Source organism: Vicia villosa, unplaced genomic scaffold (genome assembly GCF_029867415.1).
Source record: "Vicia villosa cultivar HV-30 ecotype Madison, WI unplaced genomic scaffold, Vvil1.0 ctg.001158F_1_1, whole genome shotgun sequence".
Taxonomy (NCBI): domain Eukaryota; kingdom Viridiplantae; phylum Streptophyta; class Magnoliopsida; order Fabales; family Fabaceae; genus Vicia; species Vicia villosa.
In genome coordinates, this window is record NW_026705507.1 from 286,372 (window position 1) to 312,124 (window position 25,753).

The 25,753-nt window shown below is 36.2% G+C and overlaps 2 protein-coding genes across 2 annotated transcripts; both read left to right on the forward strand.

Moving 5' to 3' along the window:
- Positions 1-227: 227 nt before the first annotated feature.
- Positions 228-8,680, forward strand: LOC131633660 (plant UBX domain-containing protein 7-like). The gene is made up of 10 exons (XM_058904357.1): positions 228-423; positions 623-762; positions 840-941; positions 1,810-2,005; positions 5,631-5,708; positions 5,798-5,866; positions 6,958-7,101; positions 7,237-7,333; positions 7,641-7,921; positions 8,322-8,680. Exons 1-10 carry the CDS (start codon positions 322-324, stop codon positions 8,487-8,489), a joined length of 1,377 nt encoding a protein of 458 aa, XP_058760340.1. The 5' UTR covers positions 228-321; the 3' UTR covers positions 8,490-8,680.
- A 14,455-nt stretch (positions 8,681-23,135) lies between these two features.
- Positions 23,136-23,756, forward strand: LOC131633635 (defensin Ec-AMP-D2-like). Its single transcript, XM_058904332.1, has 2 exons — positions 23,136-23,290; positions 23,416-23,756. Exons 1-2 carry the CDS (start codon positions 23,227-23,229, stop codon positions 23,580-23,582), a joined length of 231 nt encoding a protein of 76 aa, XP_058760315.1. The 5' UTR covers positions 23,136-23,226; the 3' UTR covers positions 23,583-23,756.
- Positions 23,757-25,753: the final 1,997 nt, after the last annotated feature.

Genomic DNA, 25,753 nt, shown 5'->3' on the forward strand with positions numbered 1-25,753 from the left:
AAAAGCTCTTTGCATTAAAGGAATAATTACTATTCACACTGATGATTGAATCTTGACTCAATTTTCTTTCCACACAAATAAATTTTGAGTCAATTTAATTTTTCCACACAAATAAATATTGACTCATTATTATTAGTTATTACCATATTAATATACATCCAATATATTTGATAATTAAATAAATAAATAAATTCATAAATAAATATTTCGTGAAGTGGCAAAACAAAAATGATCTTTTAGGTTTATTTCATTACAAGAGTGTGAACATAAAATCATTATATCGAAACCCTAATTCCCAAATCACAGACTCAATCAAATTCAATGGAGGGACTGTTATCTCCCACTGATCAACAAGCATTGGTCTCTTCTTTCCTAGAAGTCGCTCAGGGCCAAACCGCCGCCACGGCTAGACAGTTCCTTCAGGTTCCTTTAACTTCTCTTTCACTCCTATTTTTCCTTTTTTGTATAATCACTGTAATAAACGATTTTCCATGTTGTTGAATCTTTAATCCATTGAAATGTGTAAACTCTAGTAGTGAAGCTTTTGAGTCTTGAATAATTGTTGATTCAAGGATTGTTGTTGTGTTGAGATCTATAAGATACGGTGTGTTTGTTTTAACAGGCTACAAGTTGGAAACTCGAGGAAGCTCTTCAGTTGTTCTTGATTGGGAGTGAATCCGGGGTGGTGCTTCCGCCTGCTCCATCATCTTTTACTCCACCTTTGGAAAATATTGAGTCTTATACAGATCAATCTCTTTTAAGGTAATGCGAGGCATTGAGTTATGGTTTTGGAGTTAAGAGTTAAGATTAGTTTCTTACTTCTTTTGGAATTTTTCTAGTGAACAAATTAATCCAAGGGGTGGTGTTACTGATGGAGATGAAGTACGCGCTCCCTTACCTGTTATAAGGGAAACTCTTTATGATAATGCAATGCTGTATGGGTATGTTTTCCTTTTAGCCACTTCTTTGTTTACTTTGGAAGCTATATGGTTTTGGTGTTATGTAGATGCAATTGTAAATGGTATTTTTAGCCTTTCTTTATTAAGCATGTTGATGCAAATGGAATTCATTAGGTAGGATTTAATGATGACATTGATTAGGCTTAACTCCGGTTGACTATCCTTGCAACGAAGTTTGGTGCTTTTACCATTCCTTTCATTGTGCAACTAATTATTCGTTCGAATACATATCTTAGTTCTGTAGTTAATACATAATTCTTCTCCCCCGCGCATGTGTGTGCTTTCCTTTGTGAACTAGTAAGTGATGACTAATGGGGGAGTAAGATGAAAGAAAAGGGGAATTGTTGGCGCTGGATAGGCTGTCTCGTGAACTTTATGCAACTAAAATGAATCAAGTCTTACTGAGTGGTGTGTACTGTTGCGGTGACGTATCAAGAAGCGTACTGCTAGTATAATTTTTTGGAATTTAAAATCTTTATGTAATATTTACTTATTTTACCGTTATATTTTCTTGCATATTACAGCATAGTATGCTAGGGCTGTCTTCTTTTATCTGTTGTTTCATAATGTAAATTACATCGATGCCTCTTGAAGAGATATTATGGTCAAAAGTCACCTGGTGCTGTTTTTGTTTCTTCTTTATCTAGGAAATGTTTCATGTACTTAAGTTGTGCCCATTAAGCTTCATAAGTTAACACACACTGTCTTTTAGTACGCACGCCATTATAACTGTAGGTTGTGTGTGCATGTATGTATGCGTGTGCACTTACACATGTACATATGCACATAAGTTTATGTTGTTTTCAAGACAAATTATTTGTTGAAACTGTGTTTTGTCATTTTTGTGCAGAGCATCAAGGCTAGGACATATCTCACAAGAACCAAGCCCCTTAATTGCGTTCCGTAACTTTGAACAGGAAACAAGGCGTCCAGGGGTTTGGGAGCCAGAGCAAGGTGCCGCCTCTACAGCAGAGAGTCCCCGCGACAATCTTGCTTCTCTTTATCGCCCTCCTTTTCATCTTATGTTCAATGGTTCTTTTGATAAGGTAAATATGCTTCTTAGTTTGGATTGTTTGGTTCATGTTGGCAGTAGAATTGGAATTTAGCAAAGACAAGCTCAATTTACATTTTTTATTTGATTTGACTTCAAAGTTGAGCATGTAAAACCCGGCTCAAACTCTAGCTGGATTTTAATTTTTTGAACTTGAGCTTGATTGTATTGTTAATTTTTTTTATACTTTCTTTACTTCAACATGCAGTGTTTGTCACTCCAACCTCCTCTATATTTCCCAATTATCCTGATTTTTGACATTTTTTTTACTTTATAAGCTATCAAAAACCCCTTGCAGCTCAGTAGCTTTGCGATATAAATCTCTTGTATTTTTAGAATGCACTGCACATAAGTCCATTTGAGTATAATGAGCATGCAATGAGTAGATTCCTTGCTCAGCACACCAACATAGATTTATGGGGAAGAACAGAGTCCTTTACAAGGCTCTATTGCAGTTGAACCCCCCATCCCTATTTAGCCCTCATGCACTTGTCCTCTCATTGTTTCTTGTGCTTAGTCAGTCTTAAAAGTTGGGGTTTTTCCTTACCGGATGGAGACATATTCAAGTGTTTAAGGCATCTTGTATTCCCGAGGTTCTTTAAGGGAATAACTAATTTCTGGACCTTATGGTAAAAGTGTTCGCCATCCCATTCGTTAGTAGTTATTGCTTATCTTCTAGTTGAAGCTCAGATATTTGCATTTTTGGCTTTCTAGAAAGTTCTAAGGGACATGTTAATTGAAAACTCAGTTCTAAAAATGTTTTAAGCTAGGGATCACGATTGAATAAACAACAATGCTGTTTACCATTAGCTATTACCAATCAAGGGACCTTCGGTTGCAACTTTGATTTCTTATTTATTACTATCAATTTAGAAATTAGGCTATGTTCCTACCAACCCATCAGTGAGTCATGATTTGCGTTTCTATCACCGTCTCTCTTTTACAGTCTTTGTTTTTGATATTTAAGTACGTAGATCGGCAGGCAATGTAGTCATCAAGTTAAGGGTGCGGACTAACTGACCGACCCAAATAAATGCTACGGCAGGACAGTGGATTATTACGCGTCATAGTCTAAACATACAATCAGCATCAACCTAGTCTAAACAAACAGTTTGAATTTCTAACACCCAAATAAATGCTACTGCAGGACAGTGGATGGTGATGACCACTATGCCTAATATTGCAGGACAAACTAAACAATTTATACTTCACACTTGTAAATACTTTAAAATAAAAAATTACTCAATAAATGTGTGGGTAGCAAATAGGTACACATCATAGTCTAAACATACGCCTCCCTCAACCTAGGAGCAAAGACAATATGGGAATCAAGTTAAAAAGGGATGGTGGAGTTAATCGTAAAATACATGACACATTATATGAAAAATTAAAAGAATGTTACCTTTGATGTCTGGTAGATAACGAAAATGTAGGTTACAATGCATAAAGAAAAGAACAGAGACTCATGAAGGAATGTAACACGACGAATAAAAGGACAAACACCTTTGAGTAGTTGGCCAGTCACTGGGAAATCTTAGGGTTGGCTGAAAACTGACATAGGCAAGCAGTGGGTCACTGGTAGGCATGGCAATAAAACCCGTACACGTGGGCACCCACCCGAACCCGACCCGAAGTTGATGGGGGGAAAGCCTGCTTTGATTGGGTTTGGGTTTGAGTTTTCTCCGATTACAAAATATGGGGATGGGACACTAGTACCCACTCCGAACCCGTCCCGTTTATTTCATTATGTATATTGTTATTTATTTTTGATAATTTAAAATATTAAATAAGTGGTCAATGTTTTGGTATTTTGATTTGTATTTATTATTTAAAATATTTTTAATGTATGTATGAAATTGTTTAATTTTATTATTTATAATGTAATTTTATTTTGGAAAAAATAAGTATTTTTATTAAAAGAATTCATTTCACTAAATGGATGGTGGCGGGGTGGGGGTACCCGAACCCAACCCGAATCCGTTTGGGTCGGGTTTGAGTTTTAATTCTCCATCTCCGTTTGGGTTTGAGGCGGAGAACGAGAATTGTTTGGGGACTCGGGTTTGAGTTTGGGGGAGATAGTAACCGTCCCCGACCCGCCCCGTTGCCATCCCTAGTCACTGGGTCAGAGAATATAGTTTCAAACTAAGATAATCTTTTGCGTATGAATGTTCGAGGAAGAAGTGTTTCAAACCCTATAATATTTTGATAGAACTGGTACCAAAATAGATAGATATTTGAATAACCACTGATTTTTACGGGAAATCTATGGAGGAAAATAGCCTCACGTAGAAATACACAGAATTATACAAGTAAACAAAGCAACAGAAGGAAAGAAAAAGAAGTTGAGAGCCTTGGAACTCTCCCTTTCCAAATTCCGCTCTGAATTTCTAAAATGCCTCCCCTGTTAAGTGTCTTTCCTTTTAATTATTAGTACGCACCACCCAGAACTGAATAGGCATAAATAAATACATAATTAATTTCTGCTCACAGTAGTAACACTCCATAACTAGCCATCACTGTCCTATAAAGTAATGGCCCCATATCTAGCATTAATTTTCAACAATTCTCCCAAAATTGATATAACGAGTCTCGCCCTTTTCTCTTATATACACATTTTGAATAAGAGGTCTAACAGGTTTCTGAAGCATACAACGTACCAGATTGACAATCTGTCAAAAAAATATTGGTTTGGAAACTCAGCTGTGGGTGTTTTAAGCCCCTGTTCATCATAATGCTTTCCACACATGCATTTTTCTTGTAGTAACCATGATTTTGAGTATGACGTATGTAACTCAAAAACACCACATGAATGAGCAGCTTTTGAAGCCACCTGCCTCAACACAATGGTGCTGTAGCACTGCTGTCATGTGCAATACAGAACTTTTGCCTGGGAGCTATTGTGTTGTTCTTTTTTGGGCAGGGTGGGGAGTCACAGATTCATCCAATTGTTGCAAATTTTCATTGCTATTTGTGCAGTTTGGTTACCCATTTACTGTTGTTCTATTTCCAGCTATGCCCTCTTCACTTAGTTCAATTTACCTCTGTTTAACCATGTCTTTATTTGATAATGTTCATGTGTATAAACAGATTTTGATTATTAACGATTAAAATCTTTATTTTGGGCACTTCTTTTTCTGAGCATTAAAGTAATATTTACTTTGCAGTATAAATTATTTATCTTGTTCCCGTCATCTGCTATTTGGAATTAGTTGTTTTGTGCCACCATCCAGGACTTGTAACTATGCTATTGAATAAAACTAGCTGCACAAAATGATAAGAACCCTTATCTAGTAGTTTGAGAATTTAAATCAGACATAGGAGTATCTGAAATATGTTGTAATAAAATTCTGAAGTGATTGATTGATTGTACGAGGCATAAACCTATGGCTAGGACGAACCTTAACAGAATATAGAAGCCCCTACAAGCATCTGCATGTACATCTTATATGCATTTCAAAAAGACTAGCCCAGAAACGCAGAATGTGATAGTAAATTATAGAGTTTGCTTGCATATAATGTGTCATGGTTTGCGCTAGATGGGTGGTAGTGCATATAATTGTGAAATAGTGGAACATGTAGCTGATATGCATTTCCGACTAAGGTTTGATTTTTGAGTGCAGGCAAAAAGTGCTGCTGCTATGCAGGACAAGTGGTTATTGGTGAACATTCAGTCTACCAAGGAATTCAGCTCACATATGGTATTTTGTTCTCGATGCTCCATTTTCAATTTTCTGGATTATTTGTTTAAGCTTTTATCAACACTGGTGTTAATTTTTTCTCTGTGAAGCTTAATCGGGATACATGGGCAAATGATGCTGTTTCTCAGACCATTAGTACAAATTTCATATTCTGGCAGGTCAGCTTGTTGCTCTACTCACCTGAACACTTGTGGTCAATTTATTTTTATTTTTGTAGTGTTATTTTAAATGGTAGTTATGACATATCCTAGCCACTATAGGTGCTCAACCTTTGTAGGGAAGTTGACTGTTAACATTAACTCATAATGCCGAAAATCACAATGTAAGGTTGACTGGTTAAGTTTCGATACAAAAACAATCTTATTAGGAGTTGAGTTTACAATTTTAGTTCATTTAGGAAAAACGTGTTTACCTTCTGAGTTTGACAACCTTGATCAGGATAGTAAGTTGTTGATTAGAGTTTAGAGAATGAGGATGCTCCTTGTTAAAATAAAAAGGTAAAAAACAACAAAGCTTAACCTAGAGTTTATATTTGTGGAGAACTTGTTAAACTTCTGCACCTCTTCTATAGTTTGCAGATGGCAATCCTACTGCTGTAGAGATTATACTCAGACTGATAACATATCCTCGTTTTTCTAATTCTTTATAATCTGATGGTTAATTTGGGGAATAGTTGTTTGGCAGATATGAAGGTTTGAAATCATATCCGTTAGCTAACTTCACTGGTTATGAGATATTGGTACGGCGTTATGTAGTTGGAACTTGCTTTAGGTGGTAATGCATAGGTTGTTACTATCTTGGATCCTGTTGATTATAAACTCTCCAGTCTAAGAACCTTGATGATTGGAGCCAACCTTTATTGTGGGAGGAATTTAAGTTATTATACACCCATAGGTAATCTTTTTCCTAGTTCTGCCGGGCTTAGTCGCAGACTGAGGTAGTTATGCGGGATTTTGTTTGATCTAGATTGGGAGAGAAAAGAGGGGCTGTTTGGTTGGTATTGTATGTTGGGCAGGTTTAAGAAGGGAATGTTGGGTTTTGATGATTTGGACTTGCATAAACATTGCTCTGACTGTAAATAGCTACTGCTTTAGTTTGTGCAACTACTCTAATTCCGCGGTATTTCAAACGCTTAAGGTGAGAGTAGCTGTGGAATATATTTGGGCTATATTGGGATGTTTGATCAGTTTCTTTTGCTGATATTTAACACATCAATTTTTAAGTTTTTTGTTTGCTTTTTTGCATACAGGTATATGATGATACAACTGAAGGCAAAAAAGTCTGTACCTATTACAGACTGGATTCAATTCCTGTTGTGCTTATTATCGATCCCATCACTGGGCAAAAGATGCGCTCGTGGGGCGGAATGGTTCAACCTGAAAGCTTATTAGAAGTATGTGATACAGCTCCACAGCTTACTATGTTGGAATCATTTTCTACGGAAACTGAAAAGCTATTCACATTTAAAATCCCGGGTTCTGTTTTTAATATTTCTTACTGATTTGACGAACCCTGTGCTTTTCTTTAGGGTCTGCTAACATTCCTTGACGCCGGTCCTAAGGATCATCACAGTACCTTGTCTAACAAGCGTCCCAGAGGAAGTTCTAGCCCACCAAAAACTAAAGGTTTGTTGCTCATTGCTATGTGCTGCTTGTTTGTATAGTGACAGGTCAGCTTAACGTTTAAGGTGTCCTTATTGTCCTGTTGACTTATTTACTTCTTTTAACGTAACAACACTACATAGAATTGATATCTTCTATGTTATTGTTGTTAGATGGACCTTGCTCACCAACCTTAATCCTATTTGATTATGATGTCTTTCCTTTGGTTTTGTTTTAAAAATCTTACTGCCTGGATTTTATGGCCATTACGAATGCTAAAATTCTATTTTCTATGTTTTTTTCGCCGTCATGATGTTGATTGATTTTACAGCTGTTGATTCAAATGCAAGTAAAGAGGAGGATGAGGAAGTTCAAAGAGCGCTAGCAGCTTCATTGAAAAACATGAAAGAACCAAGTGCAGTGACTGAAGGAGATAATGCAGATGCAAATGTTAATGCCAACTTGCAAGAAACAGCCTTACCAAAGAGGCCTGCTTATCCAACTCTGCCCGAAGAGCCTAAGGCTGAAAGAAATCTCTTATGCAGAGTTGGTGTACGACTTCCAGATGGACGTCGCGTTCAGCGAAACTTCTTACGCACTGAACCAATTCAGGTAACATATGTTGCTCTATAGGAATTCATCAATAGGCAGCCCCTCAGCTAGGTAGTTAATCACTTAGTTTAGTAAGTCTAGGATAGGATATGCTATGAATAAAAATGATTATGAGATTGGAGGGAGGTAGCTTGTTATTTGATGGAGTTGGGGCCTTTTGGCATTAGGAGGTACTGTCCTTTGAAGTTCTGCAACTATGCTGTAATAAGGAAATTATGCCAAAATTATTCTAATAAAGGCACCAGTTTATACAACTGACACTTGAGCCTGCATGTCTGTTCTTGGAGAATATTTAATTTATTCATCTTCTCATGCAAGTTCATTTTGCATTTTTGTTACCAGTTTTTTTTCTTTCTTTTCTCTGTTTTGGATTCTGTGTGACCCTTTGTTTCTTTTGAAGCTGTTGTGGTCATTCATTGCGGTTCAGCTGGGGGAAGAAGACGAGACAAAGACATTTAAATTAACTCATGCAATTCCTGGAGCATCTAAAAACCTTGACTATGAAACTAATTCATCATTCGAAGAATCAGGCCTTGCCAACTCTATGATTTCGGTGACTTGGGACTGAGTTAGATTTTTATTTTCAGACTCAAGAATTTCGGATTGATAATATATGATCCTGTTTTTCATCTTTTGTCACGAGGCTGGATTACGATTATGCTGAAAGGAAAAGAGAAGTTTTATTTAAACTCTTTTGTGTATAAACTACGGATCTAAGTTATGCGTAAAATCAATGAAAATATATCAATTTAGCTAGTACTCCTATATATTTATATTTATCTGGTGACTTATTGGTAGTGGTCACTTAACACTAGCACTTTATTTTTAATTGGAAAGTTGGTGGAGGCTTGGATCTTAGAGAGAGTGCACTTCTCAAGGTTCTGAGTTTGCTAACAACCTTTGTGTTGGGCCAGTCCATACAAAGCTTTGTTTTGGCTTGGGATTGGTCCCAAGATTTAAAGAAAAAATGTAATAAAGTATTTCTCTAAGGACTCTCAATATAACATTAAGTATAATACAATTTACATTGATACTCACTTCTTTATCCTAAAAGAATTAGAAATATATTTTGCAAATTCATATACAAGTAAATACTTGGCTTATACCGTTTTTGGTCTTGTATATTAATTTTGGGGATCAGTTGATCCCTTAACTAAACAAGTCTTTTAACTCTTTAAAACTATGTCTTATTAGTAATATTTTTTTTAGAAATCGGTGGTTGAATTTGTTACTACATGAAATTATTAATATAATGTGTTTTCACGAGTTAAAGGACTAATATATTATTTTTGAAAATTAAAGGAGGAAAAGAACTACCCACATAGTTGACTGTAGAATAATTATGCTCTTGTCAAATTATGGCGTAAATATAGTTTCATCATTATTATATTGATGCAATTTTTATGTACTGAAATTTATTTAACTTTGAGTTAATCGATTAATTTGGCAAATTAAGCATAGCACATTAGAGCTAATTAGGAATAGTTTGGTTGATGAGTATCAAAGATGGAACTAAATTGTTTGGGTTAATATTTATAGTTTGATCTAACATCTTCTACGTGTAAACATTTAATTTGATTCAGCAAAGCGATTATAGCTTCTTTAAAAAACTTTAAAACCTTTCCCTTAAAGTCACTACTCACTAAGGTTCTTTAGATGGGGTGTTAATTATCCTTGTCTCTAAGAAGTATTGTGTGATTAAAATTCGTGTGAACGTAGGGTAACATACCTGTACTCGCGCGGTCGCACAAGTAACACACCAGTACCAGAACTGTGTGAATGCACGGGTAATATACTAGTATTTGTGCGGTCGCACAGGTAACACACCAGTACTAGAGCCGTGTGAATGCACGGGTAACACATAAGTACTCGTGCGGTCGCACGGATAACGCACCAGTACCGTGTGAACACACGGGTAACCAGTTGAGAAATACATTTCTTTTTTTATCGATTTTGCACATTTATTTTTTTTTTTGTTAAATTGGTGTTTAATTTTTTTTTTATATTTATTTTTTACTACTTTTTATTTTTATTTTTTCATTACTACAATTAAATTTAAATATTTTTTATTTTATTTGAATTTCAAAACCATTTTGGTGACAATTCCACGATTCACATCTGTACCTGTGAACGTACGAGTAATCATACCAAAATCCGTACAAATGCAAGTACGAGTAATCATATTAAAATCCGTGCGAACGCACGGGTAATACAACAATACCGTGTGAACGCACGAGTTATTACATTTTTTTATACAATTAAAGAAAAAAAAGTAAAATGTCAGTTGTATTACTGAGTTTTCATTTTTTTTTAATATTTTAAACCATATTCCCAAATTTAATAAATACAACATTAAACTTAATTCTTTAATATCATTCTCTTTTTGGATTTTTATGTAAAATTATGTTTCTACCGATTTTCAACTAATTTTAATTTTAAATATTTATTTGTCTCATTTATTAAATTTTAAAAATATTTTTATTATTACAACTCTGTGAATAACATTTTTTTTCTTTTATTTTTCACAATTGTTTTTTCTGCAAAGTATGTATATCTGAATTAACTAATATTCTAAGATGCGTTCAGATATGCATATTCGAAGAGTATTTTAGGATTTTTAGGGAGTCTTTTTCCATCCTATATGCGTGTATAGAGAAATTTCCAATAATTAAAAGATAAATTGAAAAAGGAAAGCTAACATAGAAAATTAAAATTTGTTTGAGCATTGCAATGAGGACTATCCATAATTGTAACTAGAGCTAGCTGAGAATAATTTAGGAGCGGATTTGTAAAATTTATTAGAGAGCTTTTAACACTAATGGGAGGGGGGGAGAGAGCCCTCTATTTATATGATAAAAGGTGGTTAAAATATGAAAATAATCTTTGGGCTTTTTAAGGATAATAGTCAATTAAGCCAATCTTATAAGCTTATCAAGTCCAAAAATGGAAGGTTTTCAAAATAGACAGTACTAATAGATTATTAATCCTAATAGTTAATTATCAGGCATTACGATAAAGGATAATCAAGGGCTAATAAATTATACAATGTAAAAACACACCCATAAAGAATTTTATGAATTTTTAGACAATTGGCTAAGCATAAAAACATTTTCGGACGATTTTAATAAAAAGAGAATGAATAAAAAATGTGTGTGTGATTTATCTTACTAAAATAGAGGGTGAGTCTTATAGTTTTACAAATACTGATCACTTGACACAGACTCGACAAACTTTCATACTTCATTTCTTTCAATACTCTGAAGCTTCTGGTTCCTTGCCACATTATCTTTGCCTTTAAAGCTTCACTGAAACCTTGAATTTTCTTCTGATGGTACTTGAGATAATTATTCAAGATAAACACCATAATTAGACCCACTGCTTGATTAGAGATCTTCAATGACTTCATCAAATGGCGCTTGACATAAGTTGTTGTCTTCCACATATATGCTTTGATATCTTGATCTTTAAGCACCACAACTTAATCTTCAAGTACCACCACTTGATCATAACAAATGATAACTTCACTTGACATTATTCAAACCAACAACCCTTGAACAATACTTTTGATGAAGATTTTTCTTAGGAGCGTTGTCAACATAAAAACCAAAAAGGTTGTTGCACACGTCATACATGCAAGCACGTTGATCCCAAGAGTAACCCTCACTAGGTTATTCTTCCCAAAAGTTGGTTGACCTATAAAAGGAAGCAAAAGAACAAAATAATAAGCTCAAGTAGACACCACAACAAATCATACAGTTAAATAGAGACTGCCAAAGTGTATATGGTTTAATCGAGAAAAATTGTACCATTTAAAATATCTTGGCTTAAAGGATCCTAAATTAATGAATCATGCTATGAAATTAAGTGATTCATTGTTTCAAGAAAAGATCATACACTGCCAAAAAATGAGGTTAAATCACTTTTATCTAGTCCTTTATGCATATTAGGAGTAAGCTATGAGGAATATGTAATGTAGTATATGCGTGCATAAGAACATGAGTAAAACCATGCAAATATAATGCATGGATATGGAATTCATGCACACTCATGTATCATCATCATCATTTTAACCTTATATAAAGGAATTCCTTGCAATGTAAACAAGTTAATCATTCAAGCAAAATCTGAATAAAATTCAGACAAATTCTATTATGGTATCATTCACCGGTTTCGATCTCTTCCACTCTCTAACTACTCTATAACCATTTCAACCGTTTTTGGTTAGTTCTAACAAATCAATCTTCATCTTCTACCTTTCTCGCTTGAGCTTCCACGGCGGATTCCTCCCCAGCTGTAAATGCTGGCTCACTTGCACCACCAACACTTGCATTTCTTGGCAATACTTCAGATTCAAATTTATCTCATCAATTCAGCCAAAAAATCTCAATCAATATTCAAGTGAACCCTCAGATTCCACCGAAGTTCAAGATTGAACAAGATCACATTGATTGCAATGTATTTGCAGAATATGAAGCTTAGATTGTGCAATATCAAGCCGTGTTCATCTGCCTCCTTTCGACCATCTTTGAATCTCTATTACCACAAGACTTATAATGCAAAGAAGATTTTGAAGTATGGGACAAAATTCATCGTTACTTAAATATTCACATGAAAGCTCGTGTCAGGAAACTGCATGTTGAACTAAAATCTATGAAGAAAGGCAAGAAATGTGTAACTGGATATGTTCTTGCAGTGAAATCGATTTCTATCTCGCTCTTGGCAGCTGGTGTTTCCATCACTGAACAAAATCAGATTAATTTTGTTCTAAATGGCTTACCTGAAGAGTAAACTCTTTTGTCATGCAAATATATGGCAGTCATAAAACTCTCTCTCCCTCATTGATTTTGAAGCACTTATCTATGTAGAGGTAGCACATCTTGACAAATTCAGGTAGGAATTAGCCATCTCAAATGTTTCAGAAAATTTGGCTCACAAAAATTCTCAAACAGGTGGTGAGCTTCTGCCGATAATCTTGGTAGAGAACGCATGTATCGCCACTGAGGGCATGAATAAGGACGTTATTCCTCAGGATTTAGACCTACTTGTCAATTGTGTGGCAAATATGGCTATGTTGTAGCTGATTATTGGCATAGGTTTGATGAAATCTTTAGTCCATCAAATACCTCCTCAACCATGCATGTAGTTTCCTGTTTAGTTGATAAAGTTAAGGCCTTTACATAAAACCTACAAGCTATAGAAATGATGACTCACACTCATGAGTATTTCTTACCTGAGGCCCCTGAGAAGAAAACATGGGTCGCTGACTCAGGTGCTTCTCATCACCTTACTCCTTATGTTTATTTCTTGCATGCTAAGCAAGTAGTGTCTGTATTGCCAATGGCCAGTCCTTAGCAATTACATGCATAGATTCTTCTTGTGTCATCCCTAAAGTTAAACACCATTTTCCTTTAATTTTAAGTGACATTCTTCACGTTCCTTGTGTTACATGGAATTTGCTATTAGTTTCAAAGTTTTCTAATGATAATGATGTGGTGTTTAAATTTATTTTTAACAAATGCTATGTGAAGTCTTAGGGTTCTAAGCATATACTTCTTGAAGGCTTTCTTGATTCAAATGGCCTCTATTGCTTTCCAAACCTGGTTGAGGAACTTCCTAACTCTGACTTTTCCAAGAAAAAAAATCCTATTTTATTTTCCTAAGCATGCTAATTCTATTTCATGTTTAGTAATTTCTAATTCCAATAAGTCTAGTCCTAGTTCCTTATGGCATTCAAGAGGGCATGCAACATTTCCTACAATTAGGCTTGCTTTAAAGCATTGTAATAGTCATGTATGAAATAAAACATCACTGTATTTTGTAAATCATGTTGTCTTGGCAAGTCACATAGGATTCATGCACCATTATTTTCTACTATCTATCACGCTCCTTTTGAAGTGATCCACCTTGATCTTTGGGACCCTGCACCTTGACCTTCAAGCTCTGGCTTCTCATGTTATATAGAATTTGTGGATGCTTTCACAAAATATACATGGATATATTTCTTTCATAACAAGTCAGAAGCATTTCAATCCTTCAAGTTATTCCTCACCTTTGTCAAAATACAATTTAACACTACCATTAAAGTTGTTCAGTCAGATAATGGGGGGGGGGGGGGAATTCAAGATATTTACCGATTTCTCACTGAATTGGATATATCTCACAGGTTCACTTGTCCACATACCTCACACCAAAATGGTACAACTTAGAGAAAGCATCAACATATTGTAGAAATTGGGATTACACTTCTTGCTCACTCCTCTATCCATCTGAAATTTTGGGACCATAACTTTCCTACATCAATTCACATCATTATTAGACTTCCTTCCTCGGGCCTTCCAAAATTCCATTCACCATATCATGCCTTGTACAAGAATCTATCAAAGTATCAATCTCTCAAGCTCTTTGAATGTGCTTGCTTTCCATTCACAAGACCATATAATATACACAAACTTGAATTTAGAAGTCAAGAATGCATATACTTAGGAGTATCACCTCAACACAAAGGGCAGAAATGTATCAACAAAGTGGGTAAAATCTTTATCTCCAATGATGTAATTTTTCATGAACTTGAGTTTCCTTTTCCAAATATGTTGCCATCAGAGTCAATTTCCTCAAGCCAGGATGTAACACACTTCTACCCCACATAGAATTTCGCATATAAGTTTAACGAAAAACAAAACAAACATCCACAAGGGTGTCACATCTTCATGATAACCTCATTTAACAAATAGCCCCGCTCCGTAACACGGGTTACAAAAACATTTAAATCTAGATAACTTCTTTAGTATCATCAGATAAATTACTTCAGAGCTTCGCAATAGAATAAATAATTCAAACATCTTCATCATAAATAACCAATACCATGACGGGTAGTCCAACATCAACAAAATCACCATAATTCATGTTAACTCTACATGATTATAAAGGTAATACAAAATTATCAAAAATAACAAGGAATACTCATCGTTCTCAAATCAATCGATCCCAACCCAGATGTTACATATCAGAGCAAGACCCATAGACTCGATGAAACTAAAGTAAACGCACTCCGAAGCTATTGTCTAGACTTCAACGGACTACTCCTGATTACTTGAGCGTTACCCACGTGGAGGTAACATTCAAACAGAAAGGGTGAGTAAATTGCAATCATTATAAAAAGCATAATTAATAGATATAGTAGTTGTAGATGTTTTTGATTGGTTGCATTTTATGGTAAAACATATTTCTGTGTTTAGATGTCTTGACTGATGTCATGACATGCATTTGTAGTTTTCTGCAGGAGATGTGTTTTTAGCTAATACAAATTTTAGTGATGTCAAGATGCATGTTGTGACATCATTACCTGAACATCATGTGATGTTATGTTTCCTACTTTATCTCAGGCTATATTTTATGAAACTAACTATTATGTGCTGATTGTATATCAGTAAGAGACCGAGCCATGGCCTGATTTTTAGCACCCTAATTTATGAAAATTAGATTAACTTGGTTAACCCTAATTTATGTTCTTTAGGCCTAAGGCCCAGGATCTGCATATAAGAAGACTGTTAGTTCTACTTTCAGAAGCAGAGAATTGAAATGAAGAACATTATTTGCTGCAATTTGTGAGTTAGGTTTATTTGTTCTTAGTTTTTCTTGTGAGCCAAGCAATTGTCTCTTTGATAATTGTATTGGAGTAGGGTGTATTGAGTTGTTACTTGTTGTGTCACTCAAAGCTTTTAAGCAAGAGTACTATGTTCCTTGATTGAAGCTTTTAAGCAAAATCAAGATTTGTTTGAAGTGTGTCTTCACTTTATTCTAGTTTAATTTGTCTTGTTATCACTACTGTGATTGAGGGGGAGTGAGTAGGAACTCAGGTCTTAGTATTAGATTGAAATTGCATTGGGTAAGTTTTAAGTGAGGGGTGTAAACTGTTTGTTTAATCCTGAATTGATACCTCTTATAGTGGATTTCCTCCTTGGTTTGGTAGCCCTCAGAGTAGGTGTAGTTACACACTGAACTAGGTAAATAATTACCTGTGTTCCTTATTACTGTTAATGCTTACTTACTGCTAAGATTAATAATCTGTACTTAAGTGAATGTCATAACATCCAATACGACATCAATTGTCTGTTACTAGAATTTCAATAGTCATAGCATGGAAACAACACAACATGACATCATCTATTACATCCACAGTATAATCACAACCTCCAAATCTTTGCACTAATCATCACAACTCAAAAGTCAATTACATACATCATATAGTTAAAATATCGCGTAATACCACAAATAATTAAATGCAACATCATTAGACTCATGCATGTGGTACCAAACGTCACTGATGACTTAGTCATCGTTAATCTCCAAAGATCCCCGCCATAGGATCGATTCCCACTTAGAACTGGAGCACATCACAATTTTCACTTAATCCATACAATGGGATTAAGGCCGTCACTAGACCAAATTGTCTTACAACTTCACTGGAAAATCATCCTGCAAAACTTCACTGGACTACTTGTCCGACAAATGCTATGAATGCATGATGCATAACAATCACACAATATGACCACAACTAGTCAACAACGCATCATCATTCATCATATTTATCATATTCATCATTGCATGCTTCATAATTCACATATCATCATAAATAGCACGAAAAAATCATATTACGCAAGTCAAGTAACACAAGAAATAGTTAAATCAACTTCACAATAACAAGCATTACTCATTATTATTCATGGCATCATAATCTCATCATAAAATAAGTACTACAAAACTATATCCTACAACTCATTTTTGTTCACCAGGATGTAGATTATTTTATTAGCTTTCTAAAGCTTCGAACGACGCATCAAACTTCTGAAAACTCAAGTTATGGCCCTTACAATTTTTCTGGTTCAGGCATCCTTTGCCCGGTGAGCAACCTCTTTCGCTCGGCGACTTAAGGCAGTAGCCAACTCTCTCAATTTCTCAGGTCCCTCGCCTGGCGAAACAAGGCAGTAGCCAACACTCCCTCTTGCCCACGCCTCTCCCCCAACACATTCCAAAATTACAAACGGATCGCCCGACGAGCCCTCCTTCGCCCGGCGAAGCTATGCGAAGAATTTCCTGATGTGATTTCCTGCATAATTCAGTCCAAATTCCGGCGATTCCTTCACATTATAGACCCTAAATTATCATCTTAACTCAAAATTGCTATCCATGTTAAATAATCATCATCTTTTGCCGGAGGGGCAGATCGAAAAACCCTAAAGCCATTGTTCATGAATCCTAGCTTAATGGGTTCATCCATCGAAGAATTGCGTTGGCAATCAGGGTGTGGGTTTTCGACAGTATGAACCCCGTCTGTTGATCTAGGTTTCCTAATGTTCCCTATAGGTTTATACCTATCGTAAGAAGGGAAAAATGCTTAAGTTTTTCCTGGTCTACTAAAGGGTTGGGTATGGGACCTAGCATTGTATGCACTTTAGCAGTTACAGAGATATGGATCAATACCTGGAATTTGTAGATGGAACGCTGTTCTTCGCTGAACATCTCGGGGATGTACTGTTGATTTTCGTCGACCTTAGGCCCTAGTATTTTGTGTACTAGAGGTAAACTCGTCTTCTTCTTTCTTTCTTGAGCTTTTTTGGTGGTTGCTATGGAGGAAGTTTCCATGGAGATTGCAAAGTATGCTTGAAGAGGATGAGAGAGATGAAGATTAGAGGATATGAGTTTGCAGAAGACTTGGAAAGAGAAAGGAACATTGAAATGATGAGAAAGTGGGTATTTATAGGTGCAGAATTGGAACCGTTTCGTCAAGTAGAGGGAGCAAGATATCACTGAGTAGGACGTGTGTCACGTGTTTGATTCGCCAGAGGGTAGTAGCAGTTACTGAGCTACCCACAATCTCCTAGTTCCTAAGAGTATCATGATTGCAGAAAATCTGCAGTTTTGGAGGCAAACGCCATAATGACTATGACGTCATGTAAACTGAAAGGTTTTTGTGGCGTCGAAAGTAATGGTCAAAGAATGCCCTTTTCTTCGATATGTTGAAAATGACATTTTTGGGGGGCAACTTTTTAGCTGGCAATCTCGACACCACATTATTGTTGAAGAAAATGAAATGAATATTAAGAAGATTGGAAATTCTCGACAAGATGACATGATTGAGGAAAGCTTGTCGAAGTGGTCTTTTGATAAGAAAAGTTGTTGGACATGGGCTTAGAAATATTTTCTAAGTTTTGATATTTGGTTAGTCGGAGACGAGCGTTCGACAAGAAGTTAAGTCTGAACGAAGGCGTAACTGCTTTATGTCTTGTTCCGTTGTGTAAATGGATGCGTGGAGCTTTAGGACAAAAGGAGAACATGCCAAGTGCAACGTAACAATCTCTGATCGAAAGACCGTTGTGACGATTATTTCGATTTAATATATATAGGAGTCTCAGTGTTTAGATTCAGGGTGTTCATTTTGTACAAAATCTCATTAATTTACTCAAAGTACCTATGTGTGAGAAACGAGTCAGTATGAGAATGTACGTATAAAAACACCACTTTCATATTCCTTTTTACCGTTTTAACATTTCTAGAATTTTATATTCTTGTCGTTTACATTATTGCAATTTATCCTTCGATTGCCTTTGTATTGTTTGTTTTACAAGTTACAACACTATTTAAAAAAGATTTGCGTAAATCAAACAAACTTCAAAACGAGAACGTGTTTCATGTCAATTTCTATGAGAATATTGAAAATATAAAACACATGTTCTCGGATCAATCTAGTCGATCCTGTGAGTAACCAAAACCTTTTTACTTTTAGAAAATTAGCGCTTGTTTACTAATTTTCACGGTAAACACCTATGTGAAACACGTAGTGCAATATATGTGTATGAGAACATGAGTAGAACCATGCAAATAGAATGCATGGCTATGGAGGTCATGCACACTCATGTATCATCATATTGTAAACCTTATATAAATGAATGACTAGCAATATAAACAAGTCAATCATTCAAGCAAAAGTTGAATAAGATTGACATAAATTCTCTTAGTGCAAAATATGATTTATCTTAACCGACATATAAACGAGAGTTAATGGGAACAAATCAAAATCAAAGACGAAATTTATAGCCCTTACTATTCTTTTATAAAATATCTTTAATCAATTAAAAATAACTTCAATCAAACCAAATTATCTTAGTTAAAAAAAAACAAAATCCGACAATTCAAACGGTTTTAGAAAAAGAAAATTTCTCATCCTACCCCATGAATTTCTTACACACCACAGAAATTTTTATTTTTGCCCCCAACTTCCGTAGATGGATCTCTGGAAGCACCTCATATTTAGAAAAAATTCAATTTTTTCCGTAGCTGCATCTACGGAAACATACAAAATCAATGAAATCATGTTTAAACATACCCTTTCCGTAGATGCATCTACGGAAGGTGGTGAAAACAGAGTGTTCTGTAGATGCAGTCTGCTATTTTTTGAATTCTTTTCATTTTTATTTAAAAACTTCATTTTTTAAACACACACATTTTTTAATTAAGAATTACATATAAAGACAACAATGCATCGACCAATAAAAATACCATATATAAATAATGTCGGTCAAATACATAATCCAAACTCATAGTTGAGTACATCATCAAAAATACATAAACAAATCAAATATAAAAACTACTGAGTATTCCGGGTAGCATTCTGCGTACCGTCCTGGCCATGTCCTCCAGCTCCGTCTCCGCTTCCGAGTCTACCAAGGGCTCTGCTGGCTCTACCCCTGGCGTCAAGTGTCCCACGGGTCCTGGCTCGATGTCGACGGTACAGAAATGCACTCTCTGCCATCTTGATCATATCGTCCAACACACGCCTATGAGCAGTCCCCATCGGGAGGAAATCCTCTGCAATGGCTCCGAGGCCCCTGTCAGCTATCTGACGATACAGAGGAAAAAGATCCTGAGTGTGGTCAAATTGAGCCTAATGCGCACGGAGAATCTCCTCGTGGGCTGGTCTGGGCGGACCTCCCTCGACAGCTGGAAGCATGTAGGAGTGTGAGACTCTGTAGTACCAAGAGATGTATCCCTCGGCACAACTCCAGTCGTGCTCTGATGGCGTTGCCCGGAAGATAGCGTACAACAATGGTCGAGCTGGCGGCCAACCATCCGGAGTACAGAGCTATCTCTTCAAACAGAACCGTCTCCCGATGCACAACATAATAGTCATTCCAGATGTCCTCGGCGGCCATGCGGTCAAGACCGCGCTTGTATGGATTCAGATACTGGTTCCCTCTACGGGGGATGAAACGACTGGCACGCGGCATGAACTCTGTATAGGTGGGCACCTCTTCCCAGCCTGAAACAACAAAACACAGTTATTTTAAAGTACTATTAAAAAATATAAAAAAAAGTAGAAGAGTATAAGTTTGTTACCACTAAAAGTGTACAGCTGTCCGCCACGGTCCTTGCCTTCCACATGCATCCCTCTCCCAGTCTATAGAGAGGCATCTACGGGCCCACCGGGGTACTAAACGGGCTATGGCACACGCACTGGCCCCGCTCCGGATCATCCTCGTGTACCTCCGGAGGTGGCCCGGCAGAAGAAGAACTGCCCCGACGATGTCTATGTGAGGGTGGTGGCAAGTCTGAAGCTGAATCACCCTCAGGATCATCCCGAGGTCTCCATGATGGAGTAGTAGACGTAGAAAGCCCGAATGAAGCGCGTGATGGAGTGGGCCTGGCTGAAGCAGGTGATAGAATGGGTCCGACTGAAGCGGGTGTGTCGGATGTAGAAGTAGAAGGTGGGTCAGGTACAATCGCAGCTCCATCGGTCACCTGGATACTGTGCGCAACGTCCGTTCTCGCCGAACGGATGTGTGTTGTGTTGTCCTACCATGTATGTCTCTGTCTGGACCGTGAGTCATGATGTCTGCATTATGATACAAAAATGATCGAGTTAGAAACTGCGTATTTATAAATAAACATTAAAATAAAAACAGGAAACTACTCTTCCGTAGATCCATCTACGGCACCACCATTTTTCCAAAAATCCAGGGTGCATCCGTAGATGGATCTACGAAAGGACCTTTCTTTCAAAAACTTTGGGTGTTTCCGTAGATGCATATACGGAAATGATCTAACGTACATATCTTCCGTAGATGGATCTACGGAAGCTACTCAAAGTAGAGAACGCAACAATGGCGTCTTCTCCACTGTTCAATCACCAGAAAAATCATTTTTGTGCCTTGATCGTGTGTTTAAACCCTTAAACATTACCTATATTGTCTATAAACATTATTTATAAACCTATCCAATCAACTATACACCTAAATATCGAATTCTAATTCGATTTCATAACTACTCTAAAATAACCCGAAATATCGAAAACTTACCGTTTACATTGATATTTGAACTTGATGGAATGTGTAGGTTGTTGATGTTAACAATGCCGTCCGAACTCGAGAGAAAAAAATACAATGGAGGGAGTTGTTTGATTTTTAAGTTGAGAGGGTTTTTGAGAGAGAGAGAGCAAATGAAAATTGGAGAATGGGGAGGGGAAAGGTCTGACGTGAACTATAACATCAAACTCTTCCGTAGATGAATCTACGAAATGTTTCTGTAAATGCCGAACAAAGTAAACTTAAAAAAAAAGGTGCTTCCGGAGATCCATCTACGGAAGCACGAGGGCAAAATTGTCATTTCGGTGGTGCGCCTAAATGTTATGGGGGTGTGGTGAGAAATTTTCTTAAAGAAATACTCTATGCATTTTCTTTTATAAGTAAAATTTAACTTTTGAAATTCATTGAATAAATGATTTATTTAAACTATTTATAAATTAAATTTATAAATGGGTTAAACCTCATTTTCCCCCTTCCCATTGGTGAATCCAAAAATAACTCTGTAAAAAAAACACTGATTCCGTCCCTGCCATTTTGTTGACCAAATCTACTCAGGGGGAATCTATTTTGTTGATCAAATCTACTCAGAGAAATCTACAAATGACAGAGGCGAAATCTGTTTTTTTTTACAGGGTTGTTTTTGGGATTCGCCCCAAATGGCAGAGGACAAAATGTGGTTTAACCCTTTATAAATGTGATTTATTAGTTATTTAATAAATTTAAAAAATTAAAATTTATAATAAAGAATGGTGAAAGTACATTTTATACTAGGGGACAACTTCTCTACCCATCACAAAAAATTGGGTAGTGAACATTCCACCAATCATATTGCATCATTTAATTTTATCTTATTTAATATATTTTTGGTTGTTTCCAAGACATTTTACATTGAAGATAACTTTATTCAATTTTTTGAATTGGGTAAATAAGAATTCACCTTTATACTAATCTATGATAGGGTTAGGATAGAAACGATAGAATTGTGCGGTTGTAGTTATCCATTTATTATATGACTCAGTTGAGTAATATGACTCATTGGATACCACCCAATTTGATGGTATACCCTATGAATCTTGCTTGTATGATTGTACATTTGAGTAATATGACTCATTGGATACCACCTAATTTGATGGTATTCCGTGTGAATCCTGCGAGTATAGAAGGACCCCACCTTTACAATTAACCATGCGAGGACAAAGAAGAAAAAAAGAAAACGCTCTAAAAACACAATGGTGGATGGGCCAAAAACTGTCGAAAACAACGTGGAGAAGGCAGTGTGAAAGAAAAAAACACATCACAAAAGTAAAAAGATTACCTCAAAAGCAATAAAGTGTCTGACACCACTTGTAATCTATTCGTTTGAATTGTCACCTTTTCTGTATCATTCATTGTTGTCACTATCCATTAAGATATGTACCGTCGATTTTCTCTGTATTCACTTGTGGGGGCAAATCACCATTACAATTTAGAGGGTGTTTCCAATGTTCATGTATGATTTTTTTAACATCACTCATTTAAATTCTAAACCATTCATAGTACTAGTAGGTGTTAATAATGTTAGGTAAAAAAACCAATTATTTCTTCAATTCATATACTAATACTACCTCCCCGAGTTTCCTCCGCCACAATAGAGACTAAGCAAGTGAAACAAAGAAAAAAAATTAATTATTTAACATCAGAAATTTAACGTCCAATACATTATCATTTCATATTATAATATTCAAATAACACAACTAATATTACTGGCACTGCTGTAAAAATTATGGTTATACCATTTGATATGCTTATTTTATCTTAAAACAATTAAAAAATAAATAAATATGTGTCGATAAAATATTCCTTGGAAAGACACTACTAACCTTTATTGCCCTATTTAAGACAAGCTAGTTCCATTTGCACTTCACTTCAAATTCTAAACTTGTTCACTTTTCTCTCTTAGAATTTTTCATGGCTCGTTCAATTTCTTTGGTTTCCACCATCTTTGTCTTCGTTCTCCTTCTTGTGGCCACTGGTAAATTCTTCTCTACACTTACATCACATAACAATAACATAATCCATAATATTGATATATCTTAGTTATAGTACGATTTTATAGAAGTGTTGTTAATTGTTTTTTTTTGTGATATGATATGATAGGGCCAAATATGGTGGCAGAGGCAAGGGATTGTGAGTCTCAAAGTCACAAATTCAAAGGAAAATGTTTGAGTGACACCAACTGTGCTTCTGTGTGCAAAACAGAACGTTTCACTGGCGGACACTGCCGTGGATTCCGTCAAAGATGCTTTTGCACTACACACTGTTGATGAAACAAAGATTGATGGATCCATCACCTTTTTCTACTTGTGTGTGTTTTGAATAAAGCTATAGCTAGCTACCCATTTTGTTATGGGTTTCTTTTTGTCTTTTTTCTGTGTATCTTGTTATAGATCTTTTGATCTTACGTGTGGAAATGAATAATTTTATATGTGTTATTGATATATATTATATTTGCAATGATGTAGTAGTGCTTGTTTTGGTGGTAATGAGAGGGAATGCATGATTCTGGGTTGGTGTAAATGGTATATATTTGAAGGATGAAGATTATATGTAGGAAAGATTATGCAAATGTGTTTTAGATTCTGGAAATGATGCATGAAGGAAAAGGGTGATGTTAAAATTACACGAACACGTCTCTCTATGTTAATATTGATACTTAAAAATCTTTTTTTTAGAACCCCAAAAAGTTAATATATTAAAGAAGGGAATTTCTTATTCCACCTATTCCTTTTCCATCCGTTTCTAATGCATCACGCGAAATTTTAAAATTGGAAATGCATTTTTGATTGGCATCATATTAAACATGAACGTTAGAATAGTTGGAAAGTAACCGAAAATATAACTACAGTTTAGAACTATAAATATAAGTGAAACAATTAAAAGGCCCACTGTCTCTTCTCCTTCCATTACAGTTTCAAACACAAAAAAAAAAAACAACAATTTCCTCAAAATTCTCTCAATTTCATTTTCACCAAATCAGTCACATTTGCAATCCAAGTTGTTAAAAATTAGCAAGCATCAATCTCTCAAGCACACAACCACAATCAATCAAGGAAAATCTACCACAATCAATCAAGTTGTTTTTGAACTTTTTAGAGTTTATGTAAAATCCACGCAAATGTGTGTTTTAGGTTAGAAATTGAGATTTTGTAATTTGTTATCAACATTATGAATCATTAGAAAGGCGTAGGCAATGTCATTTTCATGATCAATGACATTTTTTTGAGCTCATTTAGGGGGAGGGAAGCCATTAACGTTCCTCTAAAATCGCACCAGGAACCAGAAATGCATTTCTGGTTTTCATCAAGAACAAAACTGCAAGTATATTTCCATTTTTTGTCTGTATATGTTTTCAATTTTATTTTGAACATTGGTCCTTAAGTTTTCGTATCTCTTCAAGAGCTATGATTGACAGAGCATCTCGATTGAGACACGACAGGATTGCACAACATGCTTATGTGTGGAGAGAAAAGAGTCGGGCAATCCAGCTTCCTCCTGCCTCTGAACTAGCCGTACCGGATGCACCTCCTACAACTTCAACCTCCGGTGTTCCTGCTTCTACTCCTATTACTTCGTCCTCCCGCAGTGGGCAGGATTCTCTAGTTCATCCGTCTCCATCCCGTCCTCCCACAGACGCACGTCTCAACTGAGTGCATTTGAGGTGGAGAGACGTCCGGTTCTCAGGAGACCCTAGAAACCCAGTCACAACTTCCATCACAACCCCAAATGACACTTGAGGCGGCTCCTCAGCCATTGCAGGCACCTGAGCGTCCTCATGAGGCTGCACCTGAGCGTGCACCTGCACAGGTGGCACCTGCGGCACCTCGGGCTTTTGGAGGAGCATCGTTTGATTTATCGGTGCTTCCTCTTTTCCCTAACCATGTTGCTAGACATATCTGTGACGCACAGGTATGAATTTTGATTTTTGATTTCTATTACATTTTGAATTATGAAATATATTATTAATTTTGAATTTTGGTTTGTTGATTAAATTCGTCTAAATATTAATGCAAGAACATGATACGCTCAAGGTCATTAACCATGGCCGGAAGATCAGTAGACTCATACCCCCTATTGAGCCATGGTTTCACGAGCTTTTACAACTTCCATGGTTGAAAGATTTGGCCCAGTGTGGATACAATATGGTCAACTAGGGTATGATTAACACTTTCGCTGAGAGGCGACACCATGAGACGCCGTCGTTTCATCTACCATATGGTGAGATGAGGATCACACTCGACGATGTGGCGTGTCTGCTGTCTTTTTTGATTAAAGGGACAATCTTGGATTATGACAGGATCGATAAAGAAGAGGCGTTGGATATGTTGGTTGAGAAATTGGAAGTTACCCCTCAGAGTGCCCTATGAGAGATTGATAAAACCTGAGGTTGTCACATCAGGTATAGTTATTAGGGTCAGGTGTTCACGGATGAGTTAAG

Bases quoted from the DNA above. Each gene is read 5' to 3' on its own strand.
- LOC131633635 (XM_058904332.1), top strand. From the start codon at position 23,227: ATGGCTCGTTCAATTTCTTTGGTTTCCACCATCTTTGTCTTCGTTCTC. The intron at 23,291-23,415 runs GTAAATTCTTCT...ATGATATGATAG, and splicing joins TCTCCTTCTTGTGGCCACTG to GGCCAAATATGGTGGCAGAG.
- LOC131633660 (XM_058904357.1), top strand. From the start codon at position 322: ATGGAGGGACTGTTATCTCCCACTGATCAACAAGCATTGGTCTCTTCT. The intron at 2,006-5,630 runs GTAAATATGCTT...TTTTGAGTGCAG, and splicing joins TCAATGGTTCTTTTGATAAG to GCAAAAAGTGCTGCTGCTAT. The intron at 5,709-5,797 runs GTATTTTGTTCT...TTCTCTGTGAAG, and splicing joins AGGAATTCAGCTCACATATG to CTTAATCGGGATACATGGGC.